At 37.8% G+C, this 16,263-nt stretch overlaps 1 protein-coding gene across 5 annotated transcripts in view; it reads right to left on the reverse strand.

Moving 5' to 3' along the window:
* Positions 1 to 10,714: 10,714 nt before the first annotated feature.
* NCOA7 (nuclear receptor coactivator 7) overlaps positions 10,715 to 16,263 on the reverse strand; it is a 152,086-nt gene continuing 146,537 nt past the window's right edge. For 4 of the 5 annotated variants that reach the window (XM_082633321.1, XM_082633322.1, XM_082633323.1 and 1 more), the window contains 3 exons: positions 13,823 to 13,918; positions 13,307 to 13,380; positions 10,723 to 12,930 (listed from right to left, as the gene is read on the reverse strand). In XM_082633321.1, the coding sequence (XP_082489447.1) occupies positions 12,795 to 12,930; positions 13,307 to 13,380; positions 13,823 to 13,918 (306 nt within the window). In that variant the 3' untranslated portion in view covers positions 10,723 to 12,794. Of the gene's footprint in view, positions 12,931 to 13,306; positions 13,381 to 13,822; positions 13,919 to 16,263 lie in introns of all 5 variants that reach the window. The other variant, XM_082633324.1, reaches the window with a different exon arrangement.

Consider the following 16,263-nt stretch of genomic DNA (forward strand, 5'->3'; position numbering starts at 1 on the left):
TTTCAATTCTACTTAGGGGTGTAATTTACCAAACTGCTATAAATCATAATTAGCTTGAGGGAAAGGGTTTCCTTGTATCTGGAGAACACAGAATAAAAGCTAGTAATATCTCAGGCGAGATCGAAAAATTATAACCATATCCATCAGTTTACTCAATCCCATGTAATTAATAGTTTTATAGAGCCATCTGGTTTACCTAGTTCAGCGGTATGATACGAAAGTTATCAGAAACTTGTACCTGTCAAAAAGCCCTGTCTATGAATCTTCCTGAAATGAAGCATTTTTGTTTTTTTAAATTTATTTTATTGAAGTATAGTTGATTTACAATGTTGTGTTAATTTCGGCTGCACAGCACGGTGATTCAGTTATGCATGTATGTACATTCTTTTTCATATTCTTTTCCATTATAGTTTGTCACAGGAAATTGAATATAGTTTCCTGTGCTATACAGTAGGACCTTGTTTATCCAATCTCTTTATAATAGTTTGCATCTGCTAATCCGGAACTCCCAATCCACCCCTCCCCCACTTGGCAACCTCAAGTCTGTTCTCTATGTCTGTAAGTCTGTTCCTGTTTTGTAGATAAGTTCATTGTGTCATATTTTAGATTCCACATATAAGTGATATATAGTATTTGCCTTTCTCTTTCTGAATTACTTAGTATGATCATCTCTAGTTGCATCCATGTTGCTGCAAATGTCATTATTTCATTCTTTTTTATGGATGAGTAGTATTCTATTGTATATATGTACCATGTCTTCTTTACTCATTCATCTTTCAATGAACATTTAGGTTGTTTCCATGTCTTGGCTATTGTGAATAGTGCTGCTATGGACATGGGGGAGTCGCACGTGTTCTGACGATGTCCCTGGTGATACCTGCGATTGCTTCGCTCACTTACCTGTTACTTTCAAAAACTTGCTTCCCATTCCCACACCTTGGACTTGATATAGTTCCCTACCATGGAAGTGGGAGGAGCAAAACAAAGTATTTAAAATTGTCTGGAGTATATGTCCTGGTATGGGAACAGGCAAAAACATAGGCAGTGTGTGTGCACAGACAGAGCTGCTACCAGGTGGGGTTCTGGATAGCTCCCCTGAGAAATAGCAATTTGAGTTGTGTGACAATAAACTAATTTTAAATTTTATTTGTGAAATGGAGTGCTCTTTTCTAATTTCAAAAGGGCACCATATGGGCCAGTAGCAACCCTGCTTCAGAGCAGGCTCTGGAGTTAGACAGCTGTACAACTTACCATCTGAAGACATGGGCTAAGTTTTTTATCTTTCCCTGATATATATATCTGAAACACTCTGCTGCACACTTGAAGCCAACACCTTGTAAGTTAACTACGCTTCAATAAAAATAACCAATATTGAAAATAATATACAATGTGAATGTAAGTCACATTACTGTTATCAGTAGCAAACATTTATTAAGAGCCAACTCTGAACATCATACCATACTAAAACAAGCCTTTATTTGTCTGTGCTTTCCCCATCGCTTACTGATCCATTTCTCTGCTCTCCTTTGCAACCAAACTCCCCCCCAAAAGTTGACTATACTCTTCCGAATCCCTCTCCCCCTCTCCTCTCACACTGTCTCCCATCAACCTTTCACTGCCATCATCCCGTCCAAACTATGCTGTCAAGGTGACCAGTGACCCCCATGTCACCAAATCTAATTGTCTCTTCTCAGTGCTCATCTTTTCAGCAAAAGTTGATTATTATCTTCCTCTTGATAAAACATTTTTTTTCTCTTGTTTTCCAGCACACCACACTTTCAGCTTTCCTCCTACTTGATTGGTTGTTCCTTCTCCAGTCTCCTTGGCTGCTTCCCCTTCTTCCAAACCTCTCTCATCACTAATGGGCTTTGGTCCTAGGTTTTTCTGTCCCTCCTTCTCTCTCTCCCTCCCACTCACACATAAAAAGCTGTACATATTTAACATATACAATTGATAATACTCTTCTCTTTAGCCGTACTCACTCCTTTGGTGATCTCATGCAGCCCAATATCATCCCATTAGTCAGTGACAGAGCAGAGACCCCAACCCAAGCAGTCTAACGGGAACCTGTGCTCTTAAGTCATGGTACTTTGACGTGTACATGTGTTCAGATACGTCTAGTATGAGTCATGTTTATTAAATATACATGTGAATTTGTAAGAAAAATACCTGAAAGAATACATACCAAATATATTTGCATTGTGATCTCTGGATGGGTAAATTATGTCTTGATGTTTTTCCTTTTTTTGGTTTATCTGTAGATTTTACGTCTTCAACAATGAAAGTATAGTACTTTTGTCATAAGGAAAACATTTTAACAGATTTTTAAAATTCGGGATTCCAAATAAACTTCATTTCCTTTAATCATTCTCTGTTTCATAAATAATCTCATTCCATAAATTTTTGAGTTGTTCAACCCTGATGTCAAAAGCCATGAAGCATTTTTAGGCAGATTTCTTGGTGTTTTGGGGAGAGACAGACAGTGGAGCTACTACAACCATATGTCTGATACAGTGCAGTATTTAGTCCATTTTGCAGTGAGGATGGGAAAGTGTGTTGGTGACTTTATCTTAATCTCCTAAAGTATCATCTCGTCAGTAACACCCCTTTTCCACATCCTAAATAGAAATTTCCTGAACACAAATACAAAAACCTTCTCTGGCTTATATTTAGTAAATAGGAGTAACTTTTTGCTGTTTCACCAGTGTCTCAAGAATTTTAGATTATTCTGAAGGTGAAAGAAAAGCGTGGACACATTTCCCTCTCCTTAAGAAAAACAGTATAAAAGGAAATACTTAAGGCTAGAGTGGCTGTTGCTTGGTACTAAGTACTGCATGATTTTGGCCTCCATCTGTTGGAGTGAGTGAAATGTCTAACAGGCAAAAGAAGGGGAGGAAGGAGTGCTTGTGTGTGGGAAAGGAGGGAAATTTCCAGTTTCTGATTATTAAACTGCCTTATTTAGAGCTCTCTTTGAAGAAATACTGGCAAGTGGCCCAGAGTCCCGACTTGTGACTGTTTGAGCTTTGCTGAAGTACTTTAGGGGAAGTCCTGATTTGTTGTGCTGAAGTGGAAACTGTGTAAATTATTTGTAATGGAGAGAATGATAAAAGGAAAAAAAATCCCGTCTCCTTATAGCAACTTTCCCATTCTTGCTGTTTCCCTGGTAAGTTATTTTATTTACTTGCCTACAGAATATAATGCAGACACTTCTGCTTTTTTTCATAATACTTTCCTGAAAGCCATGTCTTCAAAGCATTGAAAGTAATTTCTACTTTTATCAGAAATAAGATTACACTTAGACTTTGCATTTCTCTTAAAGAATTCAGCATAAACAAAGTTTGATGTGACTAACACCATAATAGTACTCCCTTACCTTTGTCTGGCATTTTGCAGTTTTCTAAGGCACTTTCATATATGTAAATTAATTTGATTCTGATGAAAAATCAGAGAAGTAGATTTTATTACCCCTATTGTAGAAATGGAGAAAACGAGACATAGGAAGATGAATCAGCCTACTCACGATCATTGAGATGGTGGATGATAGAGGGATCCAGACCTTTAGTAGAACCAGACCAGAGGCACTTCCTTTTCTCCCTCAAATCAACAGAAAACAGCTGCCATGTAAATCAGCCCACCTCCATCATCTTGAAGTTAATGTAAATTTTCTTGTCAAATTCACACCTGTATTTTTGCATAATCTCAAGGCCAATAAATCTCATCTTCACCATGCATTCTTTTTCTTGTTAAAATTTTTTTTTTATTTTTCTTAACTGATACCCAAAGTGTCTTATGCTTCTTTTCCCCTAATGTTTTTCCGTCTCTGACCGCTTTGAATCTCTTTCCACTTTAAAAGCCACTTTCTTAGTAAGCACCCTAATCTGTATCCTCAAGTTCCTCACAGAACCATACCTTCACCTCCTTGCCTTAACTGAAACCTGGCATTCCCCCAAGGATATCACTTCCCTTGAGCATCGACAAACAAAAACTGCTTTTTCTCCCCACCTTCCAACATGCTGAGAGAGATTTGGAAGCAGTGTTGGCATTCTCTAGCTTCTAACTGCCAGTCCAGGTGATCCCATTCCCACCTGTATGCAACTCCCCACCCTCTGCGCCCTTTAGAATATCATGCTATAGCATGAAGCATAATCACATCGTGCACCAGCTTCTTAGTCGCTCCCCCAGATTCACAGAGAGCTTCAGGACCTGGCCCACAAATGCTGCCAGACTCCCGCGTTATCTCAGACAGCCTCAGCATCCGTGATTCATAGCTGCTCAATCACACAAAGGGATTCCAGTGCCCTTTGCCTCCGTTCCTCTTTAACACAACTCATTCCTGTGGCAAAATCCTAACTTGACATTTACCCAGATGCCTAAACTTTAGTGACTCTTCACACCCCTGAAAGCACCTGTCCTAGCAACTTCCTGACTTCTTAGTAATTTCTGTTCTTGATCTTTCTTCAATGCTTTCTGTTGCATTCCTACCTTCACTTCCTTCGCTACCCAGCATAAACCCCAAAAGCCCATCATTTCCCAAACTTGCTTCTGGGCACCAACCATGCCCTCCCTCTATTTTTGCTGTACTGGCAACTAACTTGCTATCACCTATGGTTATCTAATTGGTTAAAGCCATAGGCTGGGGAGTCAGACTCCCTCAATTTCTACCATTTAGTAGTGATTCCACCTTAGGTAAGTCATTAATTTTTCAGGGCTTCCGTTTCCTCAATTGAGAAATAATAATAGAGTACTTATCTCATGACCGTCAGAAGTTATTGTAAAGATTAATTGAGATAATATATGTAAAGTGCTTAGGATAGTACCTGATGCATAAGCGCTCAATAAATATTTACTATTTGGATTAGCCAAAAAAGTTCATTTGGGTTTTGAAAAGCCCGAATGAACTTTTTGGCCAACCCAATACTATTACAAATAAACTGCTTGATGCTGCTTCTAAAAAAAAAAAAAAAAATCACATATTCAAACTAATAAGTGCCAATACATGCCTAAATCTGCAAAGCAAAACACAAACATTTTTCACCTCTCTCCCTAGATATTGCCCACTTAAGGGAGATGCTTGAGAAAATACCCTTGTAGGGCCTGAGGACCTCTGATATCATCATGTTATCTATTTGTCCTCCTCATCAAAGGTAGATGGGATTAACAGACTGACTAATGTCTATTATTATTAAGGTAGTAACAGCAAGGATTTTGTGTGACCGCTTCTCAGAAGACTAGAAGAAATAGGCATTAGATGTGATAGACATCTCACAAAGGACAAGAGATAAATGGCTAAGAAATACATTAACAGATGCTCATCCTCATTAATACTCAGGGAAATACAAATTAGAACTACAATGAAATAACATTGCACATTCTTGAAATTGGCAAAAACTAAGAAATCTAACAATATCAGATGTTGGACAGAATATTCTAATAGGCATGTAAATGGTACAATCACTTTGTGAAACACTGAGGGGTTATCTTGTAAAGCCAAATACATACTCCATGGACCAGCTGTTCCATCCCAGTGAAGCTCTTTCTCATGGGCCTCAGGACAACGGTTAGAGCCAGACAAAACTGCAGGCAACTCTGTGCACTGACAGGAGAATGGATTAAATAGTGGTATATTGGTACATTCACACAGAAGAATATTAAACCCACACACAAATGAAATATAGCAGCAATAACAACATGAAAGAATCTTAGAAACAATGTTGAAAAGAAAAAAGCACATCTCTAACAAGTAAATGTATATATTGAATAGTATAATGACATTTTGCATATATTAATCCATTTAATTCTAACATCTCTTTGAGGAAGGTAGTATTGCTTTCATTTTACAGATGAGGAACCTGAGGCACAAAGAGTTTAAGTATTGATAACTTGCTGATAACTGGAGGTTCCAGGATCTAGCTGACATTTACCTCATGCTTACACAGTACCACACACTTGCCTAGATTATTATTTTATAACAAATGTTCCACATAAAATGTCCTTGATTTTTCTGCCTGATTTAATCTTTCTTCCAAAATCAACGCAATGAGTTAGAACTGGAGAATCCAGTTTATCATATGCCTTTGCACTCTTTCAACCTTATCACAAAAGTGCAAGCTCACTGGATAGTTTGATCTTCCTTAAATGGTCTTCTGAACTATTTTCTAGATTTCACATGTGGAAACAGAATGTGACTCACTTTCAATGCCCTAAATTAGCCCTGAGGCCCTGGAGCTTCCCTTCAGTCTACACTTTTCAGAATGCCAGTAACCAAGAGATCTGAAAATGAAGGAATTTGTTTCCCAGGAAACGAATTCCCTGGCTTTAACCCTCATGAACTCTGTGACTTCAGGCAGGTTTCCTAACCTGAAGAATCAGTTTACTCATCTCTAACACAGAGATAATAATTACACTATATTCGATTTGAGGATCAAATATGATAAATGCATATAAAAAGGAGGGTGAAAGTCATGATAAATATATGTTACCTGTCTTCCTCATTCTCCTCTTCATATTATTATTGTTAATACAGCATTTATTTCTCAGCAAGGTGTTGTTGCAGGGTTTGGAGATTTAGAAGTCGTCCATCAATCTTGCTCAGCTCTAGCTAACTCACTGGAGGATGGTACTTTAGATGGATATTCAGATCTTGTCCCAAGACCTTTCCTGAAGATGTTGACATAGTGTTAATGGGATGGTTACAGGCCAGTGCAAAGTGACCTTGGAGGAGGTTACTTGGTCTAAAAAATTATGGTCCAGAAATTTTATCAGAAATGAATGATGAATATGACTGCAAAGAAATTGTAATTAACTTCTCATGTATTAAAAATGCATGTATTTCAAAAATATAAACTGAGCAAAATATTTGCTATATTTTTTCATTTACGTTTATGACAAAGGGCTAATTTTGTGAATATACTAAAGAAATCTTACAAATCAGTAAGATGACAAATAACTCAATAGAAAAATGGATAAAGGACTCGGACAAAATATTCAGGAAAAAAGACACAAATCTGGCCAATACACGTGGGAAGGTGTTCAACATCATTCATGATTAGAATATGAAACTTAAGATAACATTCAGCAAAGATTAAAAAGAGATCAGTATAACCAATATTAGCGAGAATGTGAGGTAACTAACTGGCATACTCATACACAGTTGGTGTAAACTAGTATAACTTTTAGGGAGGAGTAATTAATATTATCTTTTAAGATAAAAAGTGCATATACTCTGACTCACTGCTAAGTTATCTTACAAATATACAAATTCATAACGCACAAAGTTCTATATGCAAAGATGTTCACTAAGAATTATTTGTAATAGCCAAAAAAAATCCATTAGCGAAGAACTGTTTAAACAATGACAGATCCATGCAATGAATAATGAGGTAAATCCAGCTGTATCGATAAAAAATGATGTTCATAGTATATTGTTAAATCAGAAAGACAAACTAAAGAACAGCGTGCATAGTATGCTTCTGTTTATATAAAGAAGATATAAATAAGGATATATGCGTAGAAATGCCCTAGAAGGAAACACAAGGAACTTTTGTGGTTGTTACTTCTGGGGATATAGGGGAGGAAATATTTGTCTTTTACTGAATTCCCTCTGTACTGTTTGAAAACTTTACCATGAACACGTATTACTTTTCTAATTAAAGAAACAAAACCTCAGTTTAAAAATTCTAAATAGCAAATGGGAACCATTGAATATGTCTGAAAGTAGTTTTCATAACTAAGTTGCTGTCTTAGAAGATGAACTTCCCTTTGCAGCTCTCACATCATTAGTTGATTCCTCCATTCGAGGGAAGTATTTCTTCATTAATTTATTTATCTAACCCTTAGCAGTGCTTACTTTACATCAGACACTATTTTAAGTGCTCTAATCCTGATACAATCATGGGGTGGTTATTATTATCCCCGTAATGGGGATCAGGAAAATGAAGCACATAGAGGTTAAACTACTTAACCAAGGTCACAGCTAGTAAGCTCTAGAGCTGAGATTCAGACCCAGACTGTCTGGTTCTAGAGGATCCATGCCTTAATCCATGCTTTGTTGCCTTTTGAAGTCTTTAGAAGCTTTGAGTTCTACCTGGGTGATCTGGTTGTATGATCTGCTGAAAGGGACATATGTCATATATCCCCCACCTCTCCTTGGGACACCCCAGGTCAAACCTACCCACTTTTCTGACCCTTTGGAGGATCTAAGAGGGAAACAAATGCTGTAAGAGAACAAGACTAGGCCTTGCTGGGTATGGAGTAATAATGGGGCCTTTTAACAGCTCTCAAGGTAAACACAGTACCTCAACACAGCGTATCTTTGTAGAAATATTCTTACTGTTAATTGGAATCTTCAAAGATGAAAGGGCTGATCTCAGTCGGCTGTTAGGTAAAATGTGGCTGATCCTCCAGCCTGTAGAGATTGTGGTTAAACCATGGACTGCTGTGGGGATTAAAGGCTGAACTGATTGGCTGAACTCCCATGTTTTCAAAATATGTCAAGGTAAGGAGGATTTTTTAGCTGCAGAGACATGAGAAGACATGCCTTATCATCCAAGTTTGTTGAATGTGAATGTTTCTTGTAGGTGTTTCTTGTTTAGTGTATTCCTCGGTGTAACCTCAGAGTTATATTAAGCTAGATCAAGGTTACTTTTTGTGACCCTAGAAGTGGAGTGGTTGATGAAATGATGGGCTCTTGTTGATAGGGAACTAGGACACCAAGATTATCTAATCGTTTCTTTTCTTATGCCTTTTGATCGCCCTTCATTCTAACAGGCTGATATTGAAAACTTTCTCCACAGGCAGGCAGGTTCTCTGGGTGTGCATGTGGCCACTGGGCATCCCAGCTGGCAAGCTTAATAAGGAAGATTGGTCACTGAATAGAACTGTTTGAGGCATTTTGGGCAGTTCATTATTCCTTGATGATTCTGAAACTGGTTGCACAATTCTGTGTAAGGAGTAAATTGTTTTTCCTTCCTGTGGTTCATTGTGATTGTGGACGGGTGCCTGGTGAGGGGTAATGGCTCCTATAGGACTGCCATGGCAGTAGAATGTCCAGCATGGCAACAAAACATTCTGATGGCCAAGGCAGGAGATGTTTATTTGAGACAAGGCCTGGGCACTGGGAGAGGTTTTTCATTATTTTTCATTAAAGATGAGGATCAGTAATCCTATAGAGATCTAAGTTTTCAGTGTGATCAGGGAACTGAACCCTCTGGTCTCTTTATTAGTTGATGACCTAAGCAGTGAGACACACTGTTACTTCAGGTGGTACCACGTTTTGTAAGGATCCATAATCGCAGGGACAAATCAAAGTACTGAGAACTAAAGGTTCTCTGTGGTGAGGGAGTAACAGTCTGAGTTCATTGCTGATGACAACAATTTGGCTGTGCCAAATCTTGATCTCAAGCTGTGCTGTTCAACATGGCAGCCACTGGCCACATGTGGCTAAACTTAAATACTTTAAGATTAAATAAAATTAATAAGGTCAAGTGAATAAAATAAAAAATTCAGCTCCTCAGTCATCCAAGTCACATTTCAAGTGTTCAACACCAGTATGGTAAGCTAGTAGCGACCGTAAAGAACAACGCACATTCATGGAACAGTTCTATCAGAGTAGAATGTTCTGTTGAGCAGCACTGATCTAGAAAATAAATAGGTCTCCAAAGATATTCTATCAAAAAACACCATTTGGATGCTTCCTTGACCATACCAGGGAGTCTCTGTCTGGTTTTTATTCTGAACCACTAGAGATCTGAAGTAGAAGGGTGGAGGCAGTAGGATTTTAGATTTCGGTGTGAATTGTAAAGTCTCATTTTTTCAGTTAAGATACCTTTTGTTGGCAGATCACTATGGATAATGGTCATAGGCAAGGAGGTAGGAAGATGCGATGCTCTGAGGTTAGGGCTTACCCTGAATGAGGAGTGTGTGACCTGATTGGGCAGAAGGAAGTAGTCAAAGGTACTTTTAATACTTGAACAAAGGGCCAGTACAGCTGTTTAGTTTCTGGAACTTCCTTTGGTTTCTGACCTCCGTACCTTTCTTTATCTGATTATATTGGTAAAAATAGGTTAGGCATCCTAAGAAGAACATGAATCTCAGCTTCCCTTTCTGGTTTAAGAGATTCTTAATGCCTTCCTCAAAAGGAAAGTACTTCTTTTATTAGTCCTGTTTCATATGCCTCTAAAACTTTAAAAGGATTTAAGGAAAGGGAAATCAAATGAAGGCCAATAATACTTCTCACATTAGTTCAGGGTGTTCCTGGTGGCTTGTAGCATGTATCTAAATCATTTTCAACATAGTCTGGTGAGACATTTGGTTGCCCCCTCCCATCCACATCTTTTGATGTAGATTCATGAACTGAGGAATTGGCAAGGAATGAACACTGTTTGAGGTCTTCATCTCTAGGGGCTAGGAGACAGGATGTCAAAGAAAATCAGAGGGTAAGGTAAGGTGTCTCTCATGGAAGTTAGGAAGTAGGTCAAGAGAGAGATGTTAAAAAGAAAGTCACTATTCAAAGAACAGCTAGGATTGAGAACAGAGAAACTGCTAGACAGAGCCAAGAGTTTTCTCTAGTAACTGTAACAGGAGCAGTTTTCATGAACTGATGAAAGAATAGGAGAGTGGCTACAGGGAACAAAGAGAGAATTTCCAAGGCAGCAATAAAAACATGAGCACTGGACCTTATTTATTTAGTCTTGGATACTTCATCATCCTCTCATGCAAGTAAAAGCTCTAGCATGCAATAAATATTTGTTGAATGAATCCTCAGGAAAGAAAGTCACACTGAATGCATAAATTCCTTTATTGAAAATACTGGGCTAGCACTGCATTACATATATTCAGTATCCATAAATGAAGGGCCACACATTTCTGATTGGACAATACTGTTTTAAATTGAGAACACAGCATCTGGATATGCTCTCACAAGTATAATATCATGGACTAAACTAGGTAGGAGTGAACTATATGCAAAATGACCATTTCGTTAATAGCATATGGTTGCAAATGGCATAAATGGTAAACGTGATCATCAAGAGACATTCCTGGTATCTCATACCAACACATAATTTAACAAGCAGGTTAAGGTTAAACTGCCAATAACTTGTTAATCAAGAGTTCTCAATAGGAGAACTTGGGTGAAAGTACACTCAGGCTATAGACTTAAGATTTTATAGCGTTCATTTAAACTTGCATGGAATGTGGGTGGAGTAAAATAACTGTTGATCTGACAGGAGGCCACTTGGCAATTTGTTTGTTCTCTTTTATAAATAGTCTAAAATAAGAGAATAAGCTAAAGGAAATATTCTGCCAGCTTAAGGCCAACATTCTGAGAACTGTTTACTTCTTTAAAATGCAAGTATATAAACACTACTTTTTATTAATTTTTCCTTCAAAGATCACTGGGTATGTAACTTATGACAGACCACTTTCTCAGCTTTGGCTATTATTTGACGTTTTTTTCCATTAGCAGTCTTTGGCTTTCATAAAAGTCTGACAGTCAATAATATTTGTTAAAATTTTAACAAGTCTTTATTATTAACTTTAATAAAAGAGTGTTTTATGATGTGAAAGTGAGTTGATATTAAAAAACAAGTTTTTACCTTTTATTCCAGTTTTGGTATGAATGCATTTCTTTGCATTGATTTTTCTCAAATAAAAGAGTCTAGAAATCAAGACAATTGGGATAATTTGACATTTTTTTCATTTGATATAAAATATACAGAAATTAAAACACTCAGTCTCATTTCAAACAGAGGCCTGTTCATTAATGTAAAAACTTGGGGAAAATTATGCAAAAAAATCCAATAAAAATACAATTTTTGTTATTAACACGTGATTTTATAAGAAGCAAAACATTTTCTTTTCAAAAGCAGGGTTTGTTCTAAATCTAGAATCATAAAGGTATACATTTCTGTAAAGATCTACTTATGACTGAGAGAAATAGCTTATTCTTCTTTTACACAATTATGTTCAGAGTAAATAACTAAAAATGTACCTTTTTAACGACTAAATGGAAAGCTGGCCTACAACAGTCAAATCAATAAACATTGGTATTGAGTTTTTAAAAATTCAGAATTATGTGTGTATATATATGTGTGTATACATATATATATTTGGACATTAAGCAGCACATACATATACATATCACCCTAAACAATCAGGGCAAAAGAAAATTTAATATAAAACTATATAAATCAAATGGGTTTGTTGCCAAAACATAGCACAAAATGTATACATTTCTTTATTTCAAAATTTGACACATTAAAAGAAAAAACTGCCAACACATTTCAGACAATATACTAGAAATAATAAATAAAACAGTTTTTAAAAATCATATATTCCCTTTAAGTGCTGTGCACTTTGAATTTTTCTAAATGAGACTGAACTTTTCCATGGCAAACAACAGTATGCTGTACGTTTTGGTAATGAAAATTATATTGATAAATATACGAGGAATGTATATATTTCCACAGTATTTTCTTTTTCACAGTTAACAAAAATAAAAATTGCATTCAACTCACATCTATAAATATTCTGATTCCTCACTGTATGAATTTGAAGGAAGTGAGAGTATAGAGTCTTTCAACAATCTGGACTTCAGATTTCTTTCTTCATCGTCTGCCTTCCACATGTACCTTTCAGAATCTCTCTGCAATGTGATCACACGCTGAGATGAAGGCAGAAAGAAAGCACTATGATGGAATGAGGCAGTCTGGGCTGGAGCTTGCTCTTCCAGCCAGCTTTAGCAGGGCTGACTGAACCCAGTCTTTTTAATGTTGTATTTTAAGGCAGTCTGAATTTCACTCGAATGTCCATACCTCGAGATCTTGAACTATGAAGTCTTCCTTTTTGGAAAGAATATCATTATTAAAAGTGCTGCAGGAGTTGCTTCGTCCATGGTATAAGTCAGCATCTAGCCATAAACCAAATCGTCCCCTGAAAAGGTTAATAAAATGGTGAAAACATTTCAATTTTATGTGCACACTTTCTGTCCTCCCTTGCCCCAACTTCTTTCTTTTATGCTGTAGACAGACAAAACCCTACACTGCTTGTAAAACAAAAGGTACATTTCCTTTATTTCATTTAAATGACCCATCTTTCCTAAAAGACGGGTGGCAGCAGTCCCTCATGTAGACACATAAATAAGTCACTTTATCTTCAATTCTTAGTGTCATGTGTTAGACCACACTGTCCTAAATAGTCGAAGCACATGGACTAGCTAACATCACCGGACACCAGAGCTTCAGTTACCTGGGTCAAAACAGGCTCACTCAGGTCAGGTGGTAATTCATAATAACAACAAAAACCTTACCCTCCACCACCAAGTTCCAAAGAACTTATGTCTCCATTGATAAAGTATGAGTTTTCTCCACTCCACTTAAAGACCTTAGGACAGGAACACAAGACAGAGAACAGACATTTCAATCTGGAGAATTCGCAAAGAGGGAGTAACAGCATAGTACCTGTGTGTGTGCAAGGGCACTACCCATTGGCTGAGGAAGCTCCTGACGGCCAGACCTCTCCCACACCAGGATGGGATCTCCAAAGGGGTTATGAGGTAGGAAAGACCTCTCAGGCACATGTTGGCTCTGACTTGCAACCCCTCCCTGATCTTAGACCATGCAAAAGAGCAGTTCCCAAGGCCTGGGGAGGGAATCTAAGCAGTTTCTGTGCGGCAGTCATGAAGTGCTGGCCAGGCTGGAGTGAGGCCAGACGAGGTTACGGGATGGGACAGCTGCTGCTCCAACCACAGCCCCCCACCTCCAACCCCACCGACCCTCCTGACACCGTGACACCAGGAAGTTGGGTATTTCTTTCATCTAGGTACCTTGAAGTTAGGGCTAAATGTGTAGAGAAAAGTTTCGCCTGTGCCATAATAGTGATCACTGAACTTGAAAGGATGAGTTGCGTATGCTCCAAAAATCTGTCAAAAGAAAACAGAAACCTTATCTACTTTCAACCATAAACCTCCCCAAAAAAGAGACTTTCTGAAATATTTTAGCACAATCCTATTCTGAGATCTCATTATATCTCTTTCAGCAAAGATCATTACTAAATCAGAGTTCCTAAATAAAAAAGACCACCATCAAACAAATAAAATGTCCCCAGTTCTCATTAGAACCCAAGTGGCTTAGAGAACTTATCTGTCAAAGGCCAACAATCGCTCCAGTTTTAAAGGACTTCCAAAGTCCACTATAGAGACACATTTCTTTTAGTGAATACAGAGGACATACTGGAAACATTAAATAACAAGATGCATCTTGCACACAGAAATGAGTGGTTGAGAGAATGAAGGCATATCTCTGATGTGTTTTATAAGTAAAATTGTGGCCAGAGATTTCCCTGGAGAAAATAAATTTTTCTCTCCTTTGATTCGTAAAAATGAGTTTTCAACATACTTATTAAAACTGCATCCTTAACGTGACTGATCCAATATATCTTAGTTCAAAATGGCTTTTAAGAAAAAAGTAACAATTCCATAATACTGTGGGCTTTAAAGGTGGTTTAGATGTATCTGAATCAATGATTTTTCTATTATTTCTTATTAGGGTTGGAAGGAGTAGTCTTTTCAGAACACACATGTCCACCGCTTCAGCTTCCTATCCTCTGCTCAGATCCTGACCAGTGCATGCAGGAGTGAGGACTGGCAAGAATATATATTCTGGAAATGTCCCTAGGTGATTCGGATATATCTTCTCCAAATCCCACTTGAGAAACAATGCTTTTTTTTTTTAATATTCATTTATTTGGTTGTGCTGGGTCTTAGTTGTGGCACACAGGCTCCTTAGTTGCAGCTTGCTGGCTCCTTAGTTTTGGCATGCGAACTAGTTGCGGCATGCATGTGGGATTTAGTTCCCTGACCAGGGATCGAACCCGGGCCCCTGGCATTGGGAGCGTGGAGTCTTAACCACTGTGCCGCCAGGGAAGTCCCAAAAAACAATGCTTTAAATGGAGTCTGTCTGAAAAATGTCTTCTAAGTTTTCAAACTAATTTAAATTGGATTATCGTCATCATGGAATCTCTTCTTTACCAAGTACACTCAGTTCCTAGCTCCTTGAAATACTAAAAATTAGGTAGAGCAGAAGTCTAGAAACTCTTTCTAACCCATGTTCTTCATACCAAAACCTGTCCCTAGAGCTGTTAAGAACGAGGAAAAAACAGTAACAAATTTTCTTAGCAATCATGGAAATCTGTTTAAGCACTGGAGATTTGATGATACTAAGAAATTACTGTTAATTTTTTAGGTATATAGCATTATGGTTATGTAAGAAAATGTCCATTTTATTTTTTTCTATTAATTAACTTAGGAAGAAATTGTAGAATAATGGTATTGTTGGGTCTATACCATCGAAAATTTTAACATGTTTGACAGTAATAGGACAGAGGAATCCAGGGGAATGAATGAAGATAGCCCAAAGTGGTAAAAGGAAGGTTAATATGACAAAACCTATAAATGTATAATTGCTCTCCTTTCTTCTCTCAGCTTTCTTAGTAGAAAAAATTATACAAACAACTATGTAACAACTTATTGTTGAATTTGTAATATATATCAATGTAATATAACAAAATTACCACAAAAAGTGGAAAGATGTAATAGAGCAATATAGGAGTAACATTTCAATATCTCACTGGAATTAAGTTAATATAGATCGGACTCTATTACCTGATGATTGTTCTATTATTTTACACAATGCTTTGTGGTATAAATTACTCCACGGTCTCATTCAATTAAATTTGGGCCCCTTTGCAGGGGTAGTTTCTCTGGCCAGTCTCTGAAGTTTATCCTGACTCCAGGAAGGCTCTCCTTAGCTGTCTCTTTCCCCGGTTCTCTCTGGTAAACTAGATGGTCTGCAGCTTAGTTTGCTGCCTTCATGGAACTACCAGGCTCCTCTTAGTTGTTTACCACCAAAATTTTCATTGTTCTCTAGAGCGTCCCTTGGCTTGACCTTCCCTATGTTCTTCTAAATAACGTCAGTGCCTTTGGGGAGAGCTTCTGAGCTGTATGTTTTATGGTCCGCCTCTTCCCCTGGAGCTGGGGGCTGGACAGTGGCCTGCTTTTCTCAAAGGTACAATCCTGTTTTATGAGCAGGGTGCTGGGCAGGGGCAGTAGCCACTGGTCTTGGCTCCGCTCACCTGACATGGAACTTCTGCCCTATGTGCTGGAGCAAGGGCAGTAGAGACCCCTGTATTCTCGGCCTGCCGTGCAGAAGGTAGAGCAACTGTCCTCTGAGAAGGGGCTGGTCAGAGGAAGAGAGCCCCTGAAATTTA

The sequence above is a fragment of the Mesoplodon mirus genome (genome assembly GCF_964341445.2).
Source record: "Mesoplodon mirus genome assembly, chromosome: 10".
Taxonomy (NCBI): domain Eukaryota; kingdom Metazoa; phylum Chordata; class Mammalia; order Artiodactyla; family Ziphiidae; genus Mesoplodon; species Mesoplodon mirus.